Raw genomic sequence first — 17929 nt, 5'->3', positions numbered from 1 at the left:
TTTTCTAAAACTCATTTTGTTGAGCGGTCTCTAAACAATCGTTTTTATATCCATTGTTTGGGATTATAGTTCAGCTCTTACTATTGGTACTGACTTCCTGAACCTCCTCAGCCATTGCCACAGAGGCACATTCTATCATTAAGCAAAGTTTCGGGTCCAACAACAAACATACTACTCAATGCATTAGATTTAAGCAATTCTATATTAATTTAACCTTCTTTACACTTTACTTAAATATTTATAGGACAAGCTATTCTCGCTTTTAAACAGTCTATTAGGATCTGCAATTTTCACATCTGGTACTTTATTGACAATCTTATGGTGAAAGCCATCTCTTTTCTCATCTTCAAGAAAACTCTGAGTTTTACTTACAAGTTTAAAATCTATCAAAATCTGTTTGCGTTAGTATGACCTGGACAGAGGCGCGCGACACTCGCAGCTCAGTGAGTTGCCAATAGCAATCAGAGGGGCTTGGAGGGGGCTCACACGGGCACGCACTACCGCAACAATACCTTTCTTGACATTGAGAACTTACGAGATCCAGTTTGGTATGTGTATATGTGTGTTAGCCCTACTCCTGGCTCTCTCTCTTTAGTCGAGACGGCTAGAGCTCCTTCCGAGCGAACGTCTCGGTCTACTCTCAAGTTGGAAGCCAACTAGGACGGATTCCTTCTCGCTTTGCCCGAGTTCACCATAAGTAGCAAATTAATGTTTTTGTTTTAGCCAGTTGTTGGCTCAAGGGATCACCACGGCCACTCTTTCTCGCTTTGCCCGAGTTCGCCAGCCTCAGTCCAGGCATAAGTATTTTCGTTAGATTATAATTAAAATCGGCGAGATCGAGTTTCATATCGACTCGTCGTCTTGAATTTAAACTAACGAGATCGTGTCTCCTATCGACTCGTCGTCTTGATTTAAGCGAACTTTTCAACAATTCAAGTTAAATTGGTTAAGCTTCAGCTTCTTAAGCCTTGCTTGTTTAAATTCGAATGAGAATTGTGCTCGCGTCGTAATTTTCCTCGCGGCTAGCGACATTCTTCTAGTGCGATTGTATATATGTTTATATTGATGAATAAATCACGATTTTTCATTTGTTATGATTGTGAAGTCAGTCATCTTTGTTTCAATATGGCTTTTTTCGCTACTATTAGTCGATTCGCGACTCGACTAACAAATTAATATAATGTATTTGCCCAAGTAATTCGAGGCTCGCTAAAGGCATCCTTCTTTAGCCGAGCGAATTACAGCAAAATTTTTATGGTAGCAGAGCGTGGTTAGTAGTCGAAAAAGAAAAAAGGTAAAAATAAATTAAATTAATAAATGTATTTTCTTTCGCATAAAATCCAACATCGCATCTATCAAAAACAATCCAGAAGGGAAAGGAGAAGGCAGCCAGCGTCGGCCAAGCAGTTATCGGTCTCCTCTTTGTGCGGGTTTTCGCAGACGGAGACAACAGCGTCAATACCACAGATCCCTTGTCAGCGCCCCGCTGTGTACTCTCACAGCCTTTGTCTTCGGTCTGGACGGTAGAGTGAGCGGGGAGGGACAGGTAGAAGCTGATGCTTGGTGAGCGCAACGCAATATTTTTCTCTCTCTCTCTTTCTTCAAGAATAGTTTTCGAGCTCGTCATTCGTCAGACGCGTCGACCTTTAACATTGTAAATATTGTATATTGTGTATATAGCGTTTGGTGTTTCAGTTAGCATCGCGGCAGGACTCTTAGTTTTACTTTAGAGAGTTGCTTTCGAGCTCGTCATTCGTCAGACGCATCGACCTTCAGCATTGTATGTATTGTATATTGTGTATATATTATTTAGTGCTTTGGTTAGCGTCGTGGCTAGAAGATTGGTATTATTTCAATATCTTCCTAGCTTTGATAATCTAATTTTTCGTTTTCAAGATGGATAAAATGCATAACGCTCAGTTAAAATTTAGTTGTAATATTTAGAATTTTTATATTAATTCAACAACCAAAGTAGCTATTGAACTGCAAACAATCTATCATTTTGAGGTACGATTGGATATTTTAGAGACTTATTGGAAAACTTTCATGAGTCGTCACGAGGATTTGATTGAGTATGAGGAAGATCTTAAGCAATCCGAGTATTTTAAGGACGATTTTTATACTAATATTGAGATTGCATATGGGTCGGCTAAGGCCTTGATATTAAGTACAATCGCGACGTTAAAGAAAATTGAGTCTTCCAATTCAGTTCCGCCGTTGAATGTCAACCCAACGAATAAAGCTCATACCTCCCTACCTCCCTTACAGCTACCAACCTTTTCTGGAAAGCAGGAGGAGTGGGAAAGCTTTAAGCAGCGATTTTCATCTCTATTCAATGATAAGCCGAATATTCCGAATGTCGCGAAACTGCAACACTTAATAAACGCCTTACAAGGCTCCGCCGCGCAGCGCCTAAAGGGCATTGAAGTGACGGACGCGAATTTCCCAACTGCATGGGATAAATTAGTACGTTGATATGACAAAGTTCGTATCCGGCTTTTTAATAGTGTTGAAAGTTTAATACAGCTACCAACAGTCAAAGCACGAAATGTACACGATTTGAATGAAATCATGGATCGCGCGGAAGAAGCGGTACGATAATTGAAAGACCTGGGGTGTCCAATCGAACAAACAAATTATTTTGTAGTGCATTGTGTCATCCGTAAGCTTGATTTAAGTTCGCGAGAATCTTGGGAAACTTCGCAAGAGGCCCAGGAAGGGTTTTCTAATTACACTGACCTAATGCGTTTTATTGAACGCCGCGTTCACGTGCTAAAACAAGCACATAACGACACAGATTCAGTAAATACGCGTAACAAGCAAATTTCTTATCAAGTATCACAAAATCATGGAAAGCATGTATATGCTTATGCTGCTCAATCAGTCGACAGTAAAGAGAAAACCTCTAGTTATCCCTTACGTAAAGGAAATCATGTGTTAGGTCGTTGCATGAAATTCAAAGCGATGTCGCAAAGTAAACGGCTTGAGTTAGCTAAAAGCGAGAAACTATGTTTGAATTGTTTAAGACCCTCGCATTCGTGGATAAATGTTCCTCACCAAACCGTTGTTTTCATTGTCAAGGTCAACACCGTTCGAAGCTGCATTTTGACAGCCCTACTAATAAGGCTCAACAGAGCAATCAAACTGATCACCATTCTGGAACCCCAAACACGAATGATAAGAACGTGACAACCTCTAATGAACAAGAGATAGTAAATGTTCACAGCGCTCAAGTCGGTCACTCGGTGTTGTTAGCAACCGCGCGCATTATCGTCGTAAATCCTGATAGCAATACCTGGTCCATTCGGGCACTTATTGACTTCGCCGTGGAGCGTTCATTTATCGCACAACACATTGTATCTGATCTCAGCCTTGACTGGAAACACGTCAACATTAAGGTAATCGGTGTAGGCGCAGAAACTTTGTCTAGGGCAAACAAAGAGGTAGTACTAAATATAAGCTCAAGCAGAACACTCGATTTTAAATTGAACGTGTCTGCATTAGTTCTTCCTAAGCTTTCGCAGTTTTTACCTAGTGAGAGAGTAGCTTATTCGGTTTGGCCGCACATTAGGGGTCTTGAACTGGCTAATCCTGATTGCGCAGAGCCTCAAAAGATAGATTGCATACTTGGTTCTGATGCTTACTTGGCGGTAATTCTCAGCGGTCTTATTCGAGGACCTAAGAATACCCCAGTAGCTCAGAATTCAGTCTTCGGTTGGCTTCTGACTGGTCCAACGTTAAACCATTTTTGTAGCTGCTATACAGCACAAGTGCGTGCTTTCCACGTACACACCGAACCTCTTATCTCGGAAAACCTTCAAAAGTTTTGGGAGATTGAGAAGGTGCCCCGTAAATGCCTACTGATGGAGGACGAGATCTATTGCGAGAAGTTATTCGTTCAAACATATTCACGTACCAAGGAAGGTCGTTTTATAGTTCGATTGCCTCTTCGCAGCAATCCTGAATTTATAAGCTCCCGAGATATTGCAGTGGCTTGTTTATTACGCTCTGAAAAGCGTCTTCGTAGCAATCCAGACCTCGCAGAATCGTATTGTAAATTCATCAAGGAATACATCGAATTACAACACATGAAGTTTGCTTCATCAGAAGAGCTTGATCGCCCGTGTTATTATCTCCCGCATCATGCTGTGATACGACCTGAGAACCTGAGCAAGATACGTGTTGTCTTCAACGTGTTGCAACGGACTTCAAACGGTCTTTCATTGAATGATCACCTGTTGCCTGGCCCCAAGCTTCAGGCTGATATTCTTCAAGTAATAACTCAATGGCGCTTTTACAGATTTCTTTTCACTACAGACGTCGTGCAGATGTTTAGACAGATCTTGGTGCATGCTAACGATATGGACTGGCAACGAGTATTATGGCGCTCATCAACTGATCAGCCTATTCGTGATTATAAGTGTGTTACAGTAACTTATGGCACATCATCGGCCCCATACTTGGCTCTAAAGGTCATCCAGCAGCTGGAAGTGGATGCCACAGAATCTCACCCACATGCGTCCGAGATATTACGACACAAGCTCTACGTCGATGACCTCTTCGCAGGCGCTGACACGATCGAGGCAGCACAAGAGCGCCAAGATCAACGTATACAACTTTTGGCCTCCGCTGGTATGCCTTTGTCTAAGTGGGCAACAAACGATTCAAGGGTTCTGCAAGGTCTAGTTTCAGTCTCAACTAAGGAGATAAGTTTGAAGCTCGATGAGGTAATATCAACTTTAGGCCTGAAGTGGCTACCTAATCTTGATGTCTTCACATTCACCACAAAGCCCGTCTCTGGTAATGGAGAAGTCACTAAGCGATCTATCTTGTCTGTTTGACCCGCTCGGATGGTTGGCCCCGACAACGGTAATTGCCAAAATAATTTTACAGGATCTTTGGCTCAACAATCTCAACTTTGACTCACCGGTACCTGAGGCTATTAATTATCGCTGGACAAGCTTTCGTAATGAGCTCCGAGAAGTCTCGCTCATACGGATACCCCGCTGGCTTGGAGGAAGAGAGAAGGACGAATGGCACTTGCATGGCTTTGCTGATGCGTCAAAGAGAGCATACGCAGCAGCCCTATACGCAGTGACACCAGGCCAAGCTGTGCATCTACTATTTGCCAAAACCAAGTTGGCTCCCACGAGGGTACAGACGCTCCCCAGGCTTGAGCTGTGCGGCTGTACTCTCTTAGCTTGCCTGGTCCAATACTTGCTGGAAAATGTACCAACAAAGCCAATTAGTATCAACTGCTGGACAGATTTTATGGTCGTCTTGGAGTGGTTGAAGAGTCATCCCTCTCGATGGCCTACTTTCGTGGCTAACAGAACCAGCGAAATACTCACCAGACTGCCTGTAGCAGTGTGGCGGCATGTAAGATCCGGAGATAATCCTGCAGACTGTGCTACACGTGGCTTAACTCTGGCTGCTCGTGCAAAGTACGATATTTGGTGGAGGGGGCCAAAATGGCTGATACAAAAAGAAAGTATCTGACCTTCTCTCACATCGCCCGAGATGCCTGACCAAGTGAAGCTCCAAGCCTCTGCAATTCAGAGAAAGCCGCCCAAAAATTTGAAGCAATCTGTGAACCCTGAATGTCTTCCGTCGCTTCAAAAGTTCTCCTGCTTTGCCAAAATTATCAGAATTATCACCTACTGCTGCCGTTGGCGCTTACGTACCGTGCATAAGCAATTGATGCTATCCGACGTGCCTCTAGCAGGCGAGGAGCAGAGATTAGCAAGGACTTATTGCTTTAGAGCAATTCAACTACAGCATTACCAAACCGAGAGGCAAAATTTGGCAGATGGTCAAACTGCCTCAAAACGCAGTCCATTAAGTCGGCTTAGTCCCTTTCTCGATGACCTAGGCCTCATTCGAGAAGGAGGAAGACTCTATCACTCGTCGCTGCCTTATAGTGAGATGCACCCCATCATTCTACCAGGCAATTGTCAATTTGTAAGGCATCTCGTTAAAGAAGCGCATCGACTTACGTTGCACGGAGGATTGCAATTAATGCTGTCGCATCTGCGTCGATCTGTGTGGATTATCAAAGGGCCACGAGTCGCCGCAGGAGTGCTACACCGATTCACCGTCTGCACTCGCTTTGCAGCAAAAAGTAGTGCACAGCAGATGGGACAACTACCAGCAGCTTGAGTTACCCCTGCGCGTCCCTTTGCACACACAGGTGTGGATTATGCAGGACTCACCTGGATCCTATTCTCAAGAGGACGAGGCGCCAAGTCTACAAAGGGCTATCTTGCAATTTTTGTTTGCATGGTTACCCGTGCCGTGCACATTGAAGTAGTGTCCGACCTTACCACGGACTCATTTATTGCGGCTTACGCAAGATTTTGCGCGCGACGAGGCGTGTGCGATGTCCTGTATTCGGATAACGCCACCAACTCCAAGGGTGTGGCCTCAGAGCTCCAGCGGATGTCCAGCAGAACATCAAACTTCACCGCCAGCCTGATCGACAGTGTGGCCACTCAGGGCACGAACTGATCCTTCACACCGCTGCGAGCCCCTCATTCTGGAGGATTGTGGGAGGCCGCAGTGCGCAGTGTAAAGTATCACCTCACTAAAGTCATCGCAGAAACAAGGCTAACATTCGAAGAGCTGTCGACCTTGTGCGCCAAGATCGAAGCCTGCCTGAACTCCAGGCCGCTTTGCCCTCTCAGCAACGAAGTCTCTGCAGAGCTCCTTTTGGACTAGCTGGAGAAAGGAGGTACTCTACCAGCACTTAAAGCGCAACAAATGGCTGAAGCCCCAAGCCAATATCGCCAAGGGCGACGTCGTATTTATTAAAAACGAACTTTCACCCCCAGCTAAGTGGCCCTTGGGATTAGTTACCGCTACACACCCAGGTGCTGACGGACTTGTACGAGTCGCTACGATCAAAACGGCTGAAACCAAGTTTGATCGACCAATCGTTAAGCTTATAAAATTGCTTGACGAGCCAGAACTCAATGAGTGTTTCAAGGACAAAGTGAATTAGTGCAACAAACTGTATTAGCTTAATGTTAGCGAAAAGAAAAGACTGATTGCGATTTTGGTTTGATACTGTAGAACAATTTGATGAAAACAATATCTAAAATCACTACTAACTCAACCGCAACGTAGCTTTGTGAGTAGGGTAATTTACTAACATGATCGATGCTAATTCGTCTCTCAATTTTAATTTTATTTAGCTTATGAAACTTTCATTGATGTGTTTTTTTGTTTTGCCTTTTTTTGACTAGCTTATATTGTAATACTGCTTTGCACCTAGAAGCAGTCTAGGGCCAGCTCTATTCGAAACTAGGCTATCCTATCTCGTGCATTATTTTTTTTAATTTTGACGGCATTCCGTCAAGGTGGGCGGAAATGTTCGCGTTAGTATGACCTGGACAGAGGCGCGCGACACTCGCAGCTCAGTGAGTTGCCAATAGCAATCAGAGGGGCTTGGAGGGGGCTCACACGGGCACGCACTACCGCAACAATACCTTTCTTGACATTGAGAACTTACGAGATCCAGTTTAGTGTGTGTATGTGTGTGTGAGCCCTACTCCTGGCTCTTTCTCTTTAGTCGAGACGGCTAGAGCTCCTTCCGAGCGAACGTCTTGGTCTACTCTCTGGTTGGAAGCCAACCAGGACGGATTCTCCTCGCTTTGCCTGAGTCCACCAGAAGTAGCAAATTAATGTTGTTGTTTTTGCCAGTTGTCGGCTCAAGGGATCACCACGGCCACTCTTTCTCGCTTTGCCCGAGTTCGCCAGCCTCAGTCCAGGCATAAGTATTTTCGTTAGATTATAATTAAAATCGGCGAGATCGAGTTTCATATCGACTCGTCGTCTTGAATTTAAACTAACGAGATCGTGTCTCCTATCGACTCGTCGTCTTGATTTAAGCGAACTTTTCAACAATTCAAGTTGAATTGGTTAAGCTTCAGCTTCTTAAGCCTTGCTTGTTTAAATTCGAATGAGAATTGTGCTCGCGTCGTGATTTTCCTCGCGGCTAGTGACGTTCTTCTAGTGCGATTGTATATATGTTTATATTGATGAATAAATCACGATTTTTCATTTGTTATGATTGTGAAGTAAGTCATCTTTATTTCAATATGGCTTTTTTCGCTACTATTAGTCGATTAGCGACTCGACTAACAAATTAATATAAAGTATTTGCCCAAGTAATTCGAGGCTCGCTAAAGGCATCCTCCTTTAGCCGAGCGAATTACAGCAAAATTTTCAAAATCCATCTTAGTCCATCGAGGAATTCGCAAAATTTAGTATCACTTTGCTTTGCGGGATCAAATCTAACAGTGTGAATTTTGTTGTATATTTGATACACCTTTATCTGTATATTAATTCTTTTCATATTATTAATTTTTACACTGTTACCGTAGGATAAATAAAAAAATACTCTGTTTTAATCATCCAAGGATAATCTATCTAGTATTAAATTTAAAGTCTGCTCTCTATCTTCAATCAACTTTTGAATCCCCTAAATATCTTTCTTGTGGGCTCCTGGCTCCTTTAGTCAATTCTATTTCAAGATCATTATTTCTGCCTGCCATTTTCTTATGCAAATTATGTATCTGTTTCTTTAAATTATCTTTTCTATTGTTCAGATCTTTTAACATGCTATCTATAGTTTATGTATTAATCAGATCCTTTTTTTTCATTATTATTTGCTATCACTTATTCAGGTTTATTGATCAAAATCAAATCTGTCTTTCTTTTTCAAGTATTTAATGTGCTATCTTGTTAGAATAATCTTGTATTAATTAAATCTATCTTGCTATTTTTCAAAGCTTTAATTTGCTTTCTTGATGAAATAATCTTGTATTAATCAAGTGTATCTTTCTATTTTTCAAAGCTTTAATTTGCTTTCTTGATAAAATAATCTTGTATAAATCAAGTCTATCTTTCTATTTTCTAATCTGCTATTTTTAGTTGAGGTATTGTCAAAATTATCTTTCCATTTTTGTATCATTAATTTGCTATCTTGATAAGGTATGAATCAAATTTATTTTTCTACCTCTCAAATCTTTATTCTTGTCTTTAGATGAGGTATCAATCAAATTTATTTCTCTATCTCTCAAATCTTTGTTCTTGTCTTTAGATGAGGTATCAATCAAATTTTTTTTTTCTATCGCTCAAATCTTTATTCTTGTCTTTAGATGAGGTATTAATTAAATTTGTTTTTCCATCTCTCAAATCTTTATTCTTATCTTTAGATGAGGCATCAATCAAATTAATTTTTCTATCTTTTAAATCTTTAATTTTCTATCATGTTAAAGGTTCCCTTTGTTTATGTCTATCTTAAATTTTGTTTGCACGTGAGTCATTGTATTCAAATCTTCTATCTTTAATCTATACAAAGAACCTTTAAGTGGAATGTGCTGTTTGTGTTGAATAGTGTAAATTATACCTCCACGTTTTTCCATTAAGTTAAACTGATCTCCTGTATCGTAATCATCACTTATATCTTCTGTAATAACTTAGATCAAGTTATATATATATATTTTTATATTATAGTGCTCTACGTCCAGCTCCTTTAATAAGGGCACTACTATGGGCACTTAGCACTTGGAGAAGGAAGGGATGAGGGATGGGAGCCCTCCCATTACTGGGAGGGGAGTAGGGGGAAATTAAGTAATTTGTGCTGCAAGAAGGTCGCCTAAACCCTCCTCGAAGAGCATTGCGTGAAAAATCACAGAGATACTTGCTTGTTAAGTCGCACTAGCCGGGAATTGAACCATGGCCTCCTGTGTGCTAATCTTTGACCTAGCCGACTGAGCCCCTGCGCGCTCTTCAAGTTATATATATATTACCTTCCAGTGACCATTTTAACCAAATTTGTGTCACCAGGAAACATGAGCAAGCACGCACACACGAACTTAAATGCATGCGCACTACCCATGGGACGAGATACATCAGATGACTTAAACATGCAAACGTAACATGTCTATAGTCATACACAATAGCAGCACAATTCCAATGCGATCAAGCACAATTGTATGCCTGTTATTACGAGGTGCTGACGCGCATTACACAAAAATTAGAAATTTTGAATTTCTGCATTTTGGTTTGAGTCGGCATTTACCTCTAGTCTGAGCGTGAAAATCTACGGAGAGGATCGAGGCCGCACTATACGGGGACTTGGAACAGTAAACAAGTCTATCTAAGATGGCTGCTCTGTGTGCACCATCAGCTACCAAGCCTGCTAAAAGGAATACATACGCCTGGTCTGACCGAACGCAAGTCATGGCCGAAATGAAAGTCCCTCTCCCCGCTTTGAGGCGTCCCCCTCAGCGGTAGGTATAGCTGTAGCAGCTAAATGAAAATCTTCGTACCCCAATGCAAGCCTGCCTCACGCGAGGAAAAACAAGCGCTGACTCTTGACCTCTGCAAATTACCGAGTACTAGCTTTATTAAACACTTCACAAATCCTATCTACTGTCATATTTATCATATCTATAACATCTATTATACAATTTTGGTTTCGAAACAACGAAAAACTAAACACATTATGTCAACATAACGACCGATAAAGACACTATAAGTATCATTATCAATTACTTACTTGCTTTCTTACTGTGAATTTTTCACAATCTTTCTCACCCCGCCAGCTGTAACCTCCACGATCTGCTCGGTCTCACTAGTGACTGATGTCAATCTTTACGCCCCCTCGTCGATGGCCTGTAAGAAAAAGGGCGCAAGAAAACGCGAAGGGCAAAAAAAGAATGCGAGTAAACGCGAGATGGGCTTGATCACAGAGAGAAAAAAATGGCGGCTAGTGGAGGTCTTGAATACACAACCACACTACACTTTTTAAGGCCCATAACCTGTTAGCAGTATGGATGTGTGGGTATGTGATCGGGCAATAAAATGTACAACACTGTCGTTTTTATTATAAAACACGGACACGTTTATTCTCACTATCTTCAGTGTATGCTATCTTTAGTCTTTACAATCAAGGATACAATCGTAAGCTGAACTGAAATAAAGCAAGATCAAATCAAAGGGAAAACACGAAAAGCAGGGAGTGCGTGTCGACAAACTGACTGACCGCGCGAGAGTGAGTAAACTATAGTTATTAGACGCTGAAGTGCAGCGTCACGGCGTCTCGTCTTCTTGCTATTGCGCATGCGTTAGAATTCATTTACTAGCGCCAAATATACATCTAACATATTTAATAGTAGTGTAAAATTAGATCAGTTGAACATAGAAAAGTTTCTAAGTAAGACGTATAAAAGATAATAAAATAATCTTCTTTCTTTTTATATTTGTCTGTTAGCAATTAAAATTGTTTTGGAAAAAAATCACTTATTGTGATGTCAGTTAAAATTGCGTCTTATTTACGAGTTTTAGCACACAGTCAACTAATCACGGACCTCTTGTATAAAATTGCTTTTTCAAGCAACGTTGAAACTACAAAAAAAAAGTAAAAAGTCGATGTGACTCTATAAAAAATAGAAAAAATCTGTAAAATAAAAAATGTTGAATTGAAAACCACGTATCTTTATTCATTCACAAACTAGAAATTATTTAACATCTGAAAAATTAAACGTAAATTTACATAATATTTTTAAAAGTAATAGCTTATTACTTTCTGATGCAGATTGATTATGACTCTTATTTTAATTGTATTCACTTCATCTGGCTTCAATGCACTCTAGACGTAAGTCTTTATGATAATTATGAGCTTTTAACCTTGTTACATCCGTAATATCAAGTTTCTTTATAAGGAATTCAATTATTCTAAGATTCGAATGATAGCTCATGATAAATGTTCAATTCTGCTATAAATTCTGAAAAAATTACCTTCGTTTAGTTTTCCTGCCAAGATTTCATAAGTCAGCAGATGTACAATACTAATAATTTACGTTGAAAACATGAAAGTGTGTACAGAATGTATGTAACATCGCATGTTAGCAGTGTTGTTTAACAAATGTTGGAAATATAAGATGTACTATACATGAGTGATTATAAACGTATACCTATGATAATAATTAATGTTTCTCGAAGAATTCTTCATGCATTACTATATAAAAATTTATGATATGTTATATTTACATTCCAATTTCATTGTACCTAAGATGTTATACCGCATCCAAGTAAATGTTATCATACTTTCTCCCTTTTACCAAGTTTTTATATTTACTTGTACAATATTTTATTACCAGAGTATCGAAGTCCTATAGTCTCATCTCTTCTTACAATGAATAAAAAAAAAATATATATATACATATATATATATACATATATATATACATATATATATATATATATATATATAATTTCATCTATTTAAACAGCTAGAAAATTGAAGTTATAAAAGTCAAGGTTGTGGTGGAAAACTTATTTCTTGCTTAATGGATTCTTTATTTAACGATTTTGACGCTGCTATTTCAATCTCGATGAATATTCTGCGTCATTTTCTTGACACCAAAAATCGTTTACATTTAAAACATTTTAAATTTTCTTTCAAATTCGCCTTCTTGTGACCATAGGCAAGGTTAAACCTTTGTGAGCCCCATAGGCTGTTTTTTGTCAACCTTGTTAGGTTGTAATATTATATATATATTGGTGAGGTAGTTTGACGTTGGATGGCTCCAAATAGGACCAGTGAGCTAAACTCTTTCTTGATTGAAGTTTCTAGGAAACGTGATTGCCTGCAAACCTTAGGATGGTCTTCTGACCTGCTGTTGCAGCACCAGACTGTTTGGGAGGGAAACCACAACCCCCTGAAGCCTTAGAGGTAGTTGTAGTGCTCTTTCCTAACGTCTCCCGGTGTAATGCCAGAGACGTTGGTGTCCAAAGCACCTTTTTTCACAGAGATCGATCATTTTGGTGATCCAAGACAAGAAAATTGGTTTATGGTGCTTGCCTGCTTGGGACTGTCCTATTTGCTTGGATTTATTACTTTTTTATAGCTTCATCGTAAGAGTCACAAGGGTAATGCAGGGTAGTTGGTATCCAGGGTATCCCGTGTCGTAACAAATAACTCTGCTCGTAACGTCGACCAGTGATTGACTGTTTTGATTTAATAGTGACCGGCCTTATGTAGTCATTTAGTGGACGAATCTTTGTCAGAACTAATTGTATGAATAATTGGGGATCCTTTAAATTAAGGTACAAAGCAATGGATTTTGTTGTTTCACCAATTTTATTTCTTCCAATGACTTCGTGGTTACATTTTCCTTTTGCAAATTAAATGAAAAATCTATCTGAGAAGTGGTCACTTGGTCTCAATACAATGTACTCCTTGACTGTTTTATAAAAAGGATCTCCTATAATAAAGTCGCGAGGTTCATCATTTTTAGATTCATCAATGGACACAAGATATCTGTTGTTGCCTACATCTTCAACATCTTGTATGCTTAGCTTGGTGAGTTCATCGCATCGTATAGCTCCGCAAATGCCAAATATGAGAAGAACCCAAGATTTTGAACTATATAAGAATACAGCATGGTATTTTACTTAATACAAATGGATGTAAATACTTACTTTTGTGGCTAGGTATATAAAACTTGGCTCATTGTTTATAAATCTTATGATATCTTGCCATTTGAATACAAGGGATTTTCTTGGCTTATAACCCTTAGAATTTTGTTTCACTGTGCTCCTTAGATTATGAAATTGGCTTATGTCAACGTTTTCCTTTGTGTTCAAAGTTTTTTTGAGCATAGACCAAATACTTTACACAGTTGTTGGTTTTAATTTTGCAATTAATTCCTTTAAATAAACTACTAGGTTGTCTTCTTCTGAGCTGTATAAAGAGCATGTATGCTGAGTTTTCCACTTTACATATGTATCCTATACAAGACTGTATCTGTCTGCCGACTTTTTCGGTACTGTTTCAGTGCACATAATAGAAAGCACTTCCTCGTCAAAATTTCGGAAATTTTCCTCTTTATTTTCAGACTCATCGTACGAAACCGATAGCTTCATGTTAAGTCCAGTTGATAGAATAATAACAAATTGATTCGTCTTGGCTTCGCCTCAGGCATATGTCTCGCAGTGCAGGAAGTTTAGTTTTCTGCCCTTGTTGTACAATATACTATTTTTTTTTAATTTTAGAAGTTCGTTAAAAGAAAAATAACACTTTTTTTCAAGGTCACCAATCTGAAATCGTTGATTTACTCTGTTGGGCAGAACGCAACTATAGAAGTATAACTTCAAAAGTAGAAATGAATTATTCTCATAAATAACATTTATATCCATTCTATGGACTTAAGCAAATCTAGAACAAATATTTTGTACAGTCTTACCTTATAGTGCGGATAGTTGGCTTTGTTTACCCCATTGTGATGCGTGTAAACAGTGGGTAGTTTTATTTTATTAGTTTAAGGATAGCTCAAATCAATAACATCATAAACAATAAAATTGAATCCTTCTAACCATTGTTACCTTAATAAGTCAAATACATTCACTTTTCTAGCAGTATGTTGGTGTTCTTGAAGAGTTGTTTCTATAGTATTCTACGGAAAATTCCCTGACTCCTACGGTATACCATAAAAACAGCATTTTGACCCGGCGGAGGTGATAAGGTGTTGACCTGATAAACTCTTGATATGCTAGTATTTATTTTCAACGATTTGTTATTCGTTTTACTATACAAAAATCAAGTTTTGTGAAGTTCTGATCCGTACCAGTCATGTAAAAGCTCCATAGCTGAGGTATTCTCCTCTACTTACGCGACTTCATTAATTTCTTTTTCAAATCATCAAATTCTATTAATTGACTGTTGGCCCGATATATTTTTTTTTATTAAGAAATCTTTGCAATCGATCTCTAGCTTTTAAAGTAGTCCCATTACTCATATGTCCCAATAATTTTAAATATTGAAAAATTTCTCCATCGATATATTGGTCAACTGTGTTCGTGATCACTCTCATCCTTGTCTCTTGGCTCAGTGCTTCGAGTTAACCCCCCCCCCCCCGCAACACTCGCATTAATAGAAAATTCCAAGTTCTCTAATAACTCTAACGAGGCAGTATACACACACTAGCTCGTGGTATTGAAGGGATATCATACGCTCGCATAAGTAGCGTGAACAATTCAGTAAGTTCTATTAGTGATTGAAATATCCAAAGCATCTATACTATGAGTATACTACTGCAAAAAAAAAAACTTCTGATCTGGACTTATTTCAATACTGTTTACATGTTTGTAAACCGAGAGAAGCGCAGGTTTTTATCAATTTAATAATACGAGCAAATGTGTCAAACGCTTTGTTCACATTCATATAAAACTACACGTACGTGAAGGACAACAGCAGCGAAATGATCAAATGATCAAAAAAATTGATTGAAATGCAAATGCATTATGTAATTTAAGTATTGAGAGTATTAGATGACACTAAAAGCATACTAATACTGTATTTGAGGTAACCAATGTATACAGCCAAAGTGTAAACGAAGTGACCAGGCAGCATGCGCAAGCGAACCTACCTGCCAAAGCACATGGCGCACGTACGATATGGCTGTTGAAGAGAACCGTGTCGACCATTTATCTTTAGCAAGTTATTGAGTGCCACATGACATGGTGAACCCCACTGTTACAATAGTTTGGCGGTTGCTGCCCGGTACGATGCTCTAGGTGTCAGATACAAAAGAAAAGAAAACAGGCCTACCATGCAATGCAGCTGTACAGGCTAGTTGTTGCAGTATAAACGGCCACCAGGAGGTCCGACGGATACAGACTGGTGCTTGAATATAGTAGACTCAGATGGTGAATTGGTACAGGCTATCACAACAGCGGCATATGCCAACAGGCAGTTCTCTGCACCTCCTGTTGATACCTAGTATTACGCACACTGCTACGATTCCCTCACGCACACATACTAACTATCATTGCAGTCTTTTAAAAACATTTATGTTGGCAAGGTAGAACTAGTAAGCATCGTACTTCCTTGTCTCTTGTGTGCTAGACATGGATTATCACAGTGACGTTGGTTTGTCACGTCACAATATTTATCTTCCTATGGTATATAGTTGCTTGTTGTGGCATTTTCCACAGCTCGCATAAAAAACTTCTACAGCCTCATTGTGGTCCTAAATACCCTTGCCCCTCCTGCAAAATTTTTCTTGATCTCCCAAAGCTCCTGCTCCCATGGCTTCCCACACCATTGTTGTGAAATCTCACTAGAATCTTACTTAGCGTCACGGACATTGATATCCGCCGAGACATACTATATATGCAAACACATTTCATTTGAAAACTCAATATGTTAGCAAACTATGACGAGACAAATTTTGAAAATAAACTAATACGTACATGAATACATGTTAGTGAACATTATCTACAGGTGTTATATAAATGAATTACATAGTAAACCTACGTAGACGTCGTTTTCGTTATTCTGACTTACATCGTATTATTTTTTATTAAGATACCCTACAGCTCTCCCCTGACCTTATACATACTTTAATATTCACTTTCAAATACATATTTTCATATGTACTTTCCTACCACCTAGGATGCAAATAAATAAACTTTGTACATACGCATGATTTAGTCATCTATATATTTAAGATGAGGATCATGAGTAAATTTATATCGACGATCATACTAGTATATACATAAATTTAAAAACATCTCATTTTACTATCATACAAACCACGGAAGTATTGACCTCATAAAGAGGACAACATACAGAGTCAGTCCAGTCTTTTTAACATTTGGTATACTGTGAGTGTATACATGTTTATAAAGAAGTTCTTTAATTATTTGTATTTCACTTAGAGTATAATGAAATTAGACTAGTCTTCTCTTTTAAACCTTAAAAAATTAAAAACATGTATACAAAGCTTGTAGCAATAGATTTATATTAATACAGTTGGCTAACCCCCATAAGAATTTTGTCAAGGTGTAGTAAATTCTTTATACCGAATATATTATTAAATAAGGGGGGATCATTGGATCGAAGAATGCTTCTTAGACTATCATGGATAAAAATCAGGATCTGGAAGAGTTAAAAAACCGAGAGATACATGCAAACAGTTCTTTATTATTGCATGAAAGGGTAGATGGCCCTATTATAAAGAGTCCAAGAAAAAATATCAGGCAAATCGCATAATATTGAAATTGGCCGTAATCATTTAATTGTGATTTGAATTAACATTAGTAGTTTACCTAGTTTACTGTAAGTGTACATTTTTCTTAAACAAGAAATCAATCGTAAGTATTTTTTATGAATTGAAAATATTTCGTTTAGCTCTATTATTGAGCCCCGAGACCGTCAATATATATATTGAGCCTTTATTATCGAACCCATGTGCGCTAAAATCTTACTGACTTCAACGGCTTACGCATAAAGTTGTGTACATGTATTTGAAAATTAATTATTTTTCTTTAAAGTATTACACACCTATATATTTGTCGCTTAAAAAACAAATCCAGACGAAAATTCATTAAAGAAGAAATTAAGGTCAGATACGCTGCTCAGGATTGCTAATTCAGGGCATCGATTTAAGAAACATGATACAGGTATTGCACCTATTATTGACTATGTTCTTACTAAGAAATAAAGAAATGACAAATTAAAAAAAGTTTTAACACGTAGTGAAAAAAGTTGCGATATTGATGTTTTATTTATTCAATATAATATATCAAATAAAGGCAGCAAGTTTTTCATAAGGTTGTGAAATGTACATTTTTTTATACAAGTGTTAGTGATGTAAGTTCGAGAGTTTCGAAGGCTGCGATATTAAATAAATTTATCAGCAAAAAAAAAGCTGATGCGCGTATATTAACCTCTTATTAATATTCTTGTAATTATAGCTCAGACTCTCTATGACTGGGACAGGCTCGATAATAGGGTTATCTACCCTATTTTAAAAAATAACTGCCTCATATTGCACAAATACATTTTTTACGGAAATACATGATATGTGTATGTATGTGTATATATTTACCTATATTATGTAGTAATTTTGGA

The 17929-nt window shown here is 38.6% G+C and overlaps 3 protein-coding genes across 3 annotated transcripts; all 3 read left to right on the top strand.

The window, feature by feature from the left end:
- The first annotated feature begins 2046 nt into the window (after positions 1 to 2046).
- LOC149374780 (uncharacterized) lies at positions 2047 to 5499 on the top strand. The gene is made up of 5 exons (XM_089591642.1): positions 2047 to 2466; positions 2527 to 2592; positions 2668 to 2974; positions 3082 to 4727; positions 4894 to 5499. Exons 1-5 carry the CDS (start codon positions 2047 to 2049, stop codon positions 5497 to 5499), a joined length of 3045 nt encoding a protein of 1014 aa, XP_089447768.1.
- A 21-nt stretch (positions 5500 to 5520) lies between these two features.
- On the top strand, positions 5521 to 6159 carry LOC149374779 (uncharacterized). The gene has a single exon (XM_089591640.1). The coding sequence runs from the start codon at positions 5521 to 5523 to the stop codon at positions 6157 to 6159; it is 639 nt and encodes a 212-aa protein (XP_089447766.1).
- Positions 6160 to 6279: 120 nt separating this feature from the next.
- On the top strand, positions 6280 to 7000 carry LOC149374778 (uncharacterized). Its single transcript, XM_089591639.1, has 3 exons — positions 6280 to 6481; positions 6542 to 6665; positions 6718 to 7000. The coding sequence occupies exons 1-3, from the start codon at positions 6280 to 6282 to the stop codon at positions 6998 to 7000; spliced, it is 609 nt and encodes a 202-aa protein (XP_089447765.1).
- The last annotated feature ends 10929 nt before the right edge of the window (positions 7001 to 17929 follow it).

This window comes from Copidosoma floridanum, unplaced genomic scaffold (genome assembly GCF_036245765.1).
Source record: "Copidosoma floridanum isolate Cflo_tuat_1 unplaced genomic scaffold, Cflo_Japanese_pri ptg000013l, whole genome shotgun sequence".
In the NCBI taxonomy this organism is placed as follows: domain Eukaryota; kingdom Metazoa; phylum Arthropoda; class Insecta; order Hymenoptera; family Encyrtidae; genus Copidosoma; species Copidosoma floridanum.
Note: the sequence above shows the minus strand (reverse complement) of the source record. Positions and strands in the feature narration are given on the sequence as shown.

Excerpts from the sequence above, each read along its gene's own strand:
- LOC149374780 (XM_089591642.1), top strand. The coding sequence starts at position 2,047 with ATGAGTCGTCACGAGGATTTGATTGAGTATGAGGAAGATCTTAAGCAA. Across the intron at positions 2,467-2,526 it reads CAACTGCATGGGATAAATTA|CTACCAACAGTCAAAGCACG; the intron begins GTACGTTGATAT and ends AGTTTAATACAG. Across the intron at positions 2,975-3,081 it reads ATTCAAAGCGATGTCGCAAA|GTCAACACCGTTCGAAGCTG; the intron begins GTAAACGGCTTG and ends TTCATTGTCAAG.
- LOC149374779 (XM_089591640.1), top strand. The coding sequence starts at position 5,521 with ATGCCTGACCAAGTGAAGCTCCAAGCCTCTGCAATTCAGAGAAAGCCG.
- LOC149374778 (XM_089591639.1), top strand. The coding sequence starts at position 6,280 with ATGGTTACCCGTGCCGTGCACATTGAAGTAGTGTCCGACCTTACCACG. Across the intron at positions 6,482-6,541 it reads CACCGCCAGCCTGATCGACA|GATTGTGGGAGGCCGCAGTG; the intron begins GTGTGGCCACTC and ends CTCATTCTGGAG. Across the intron at positions 6,666-6,717 it reads GAAGCCTGCCTGAACTCCAG|CTGGAGAAAGGAGGTACTCT; the intron begins GCCGCTTTGCCC and ends CTTTTGGACTAG.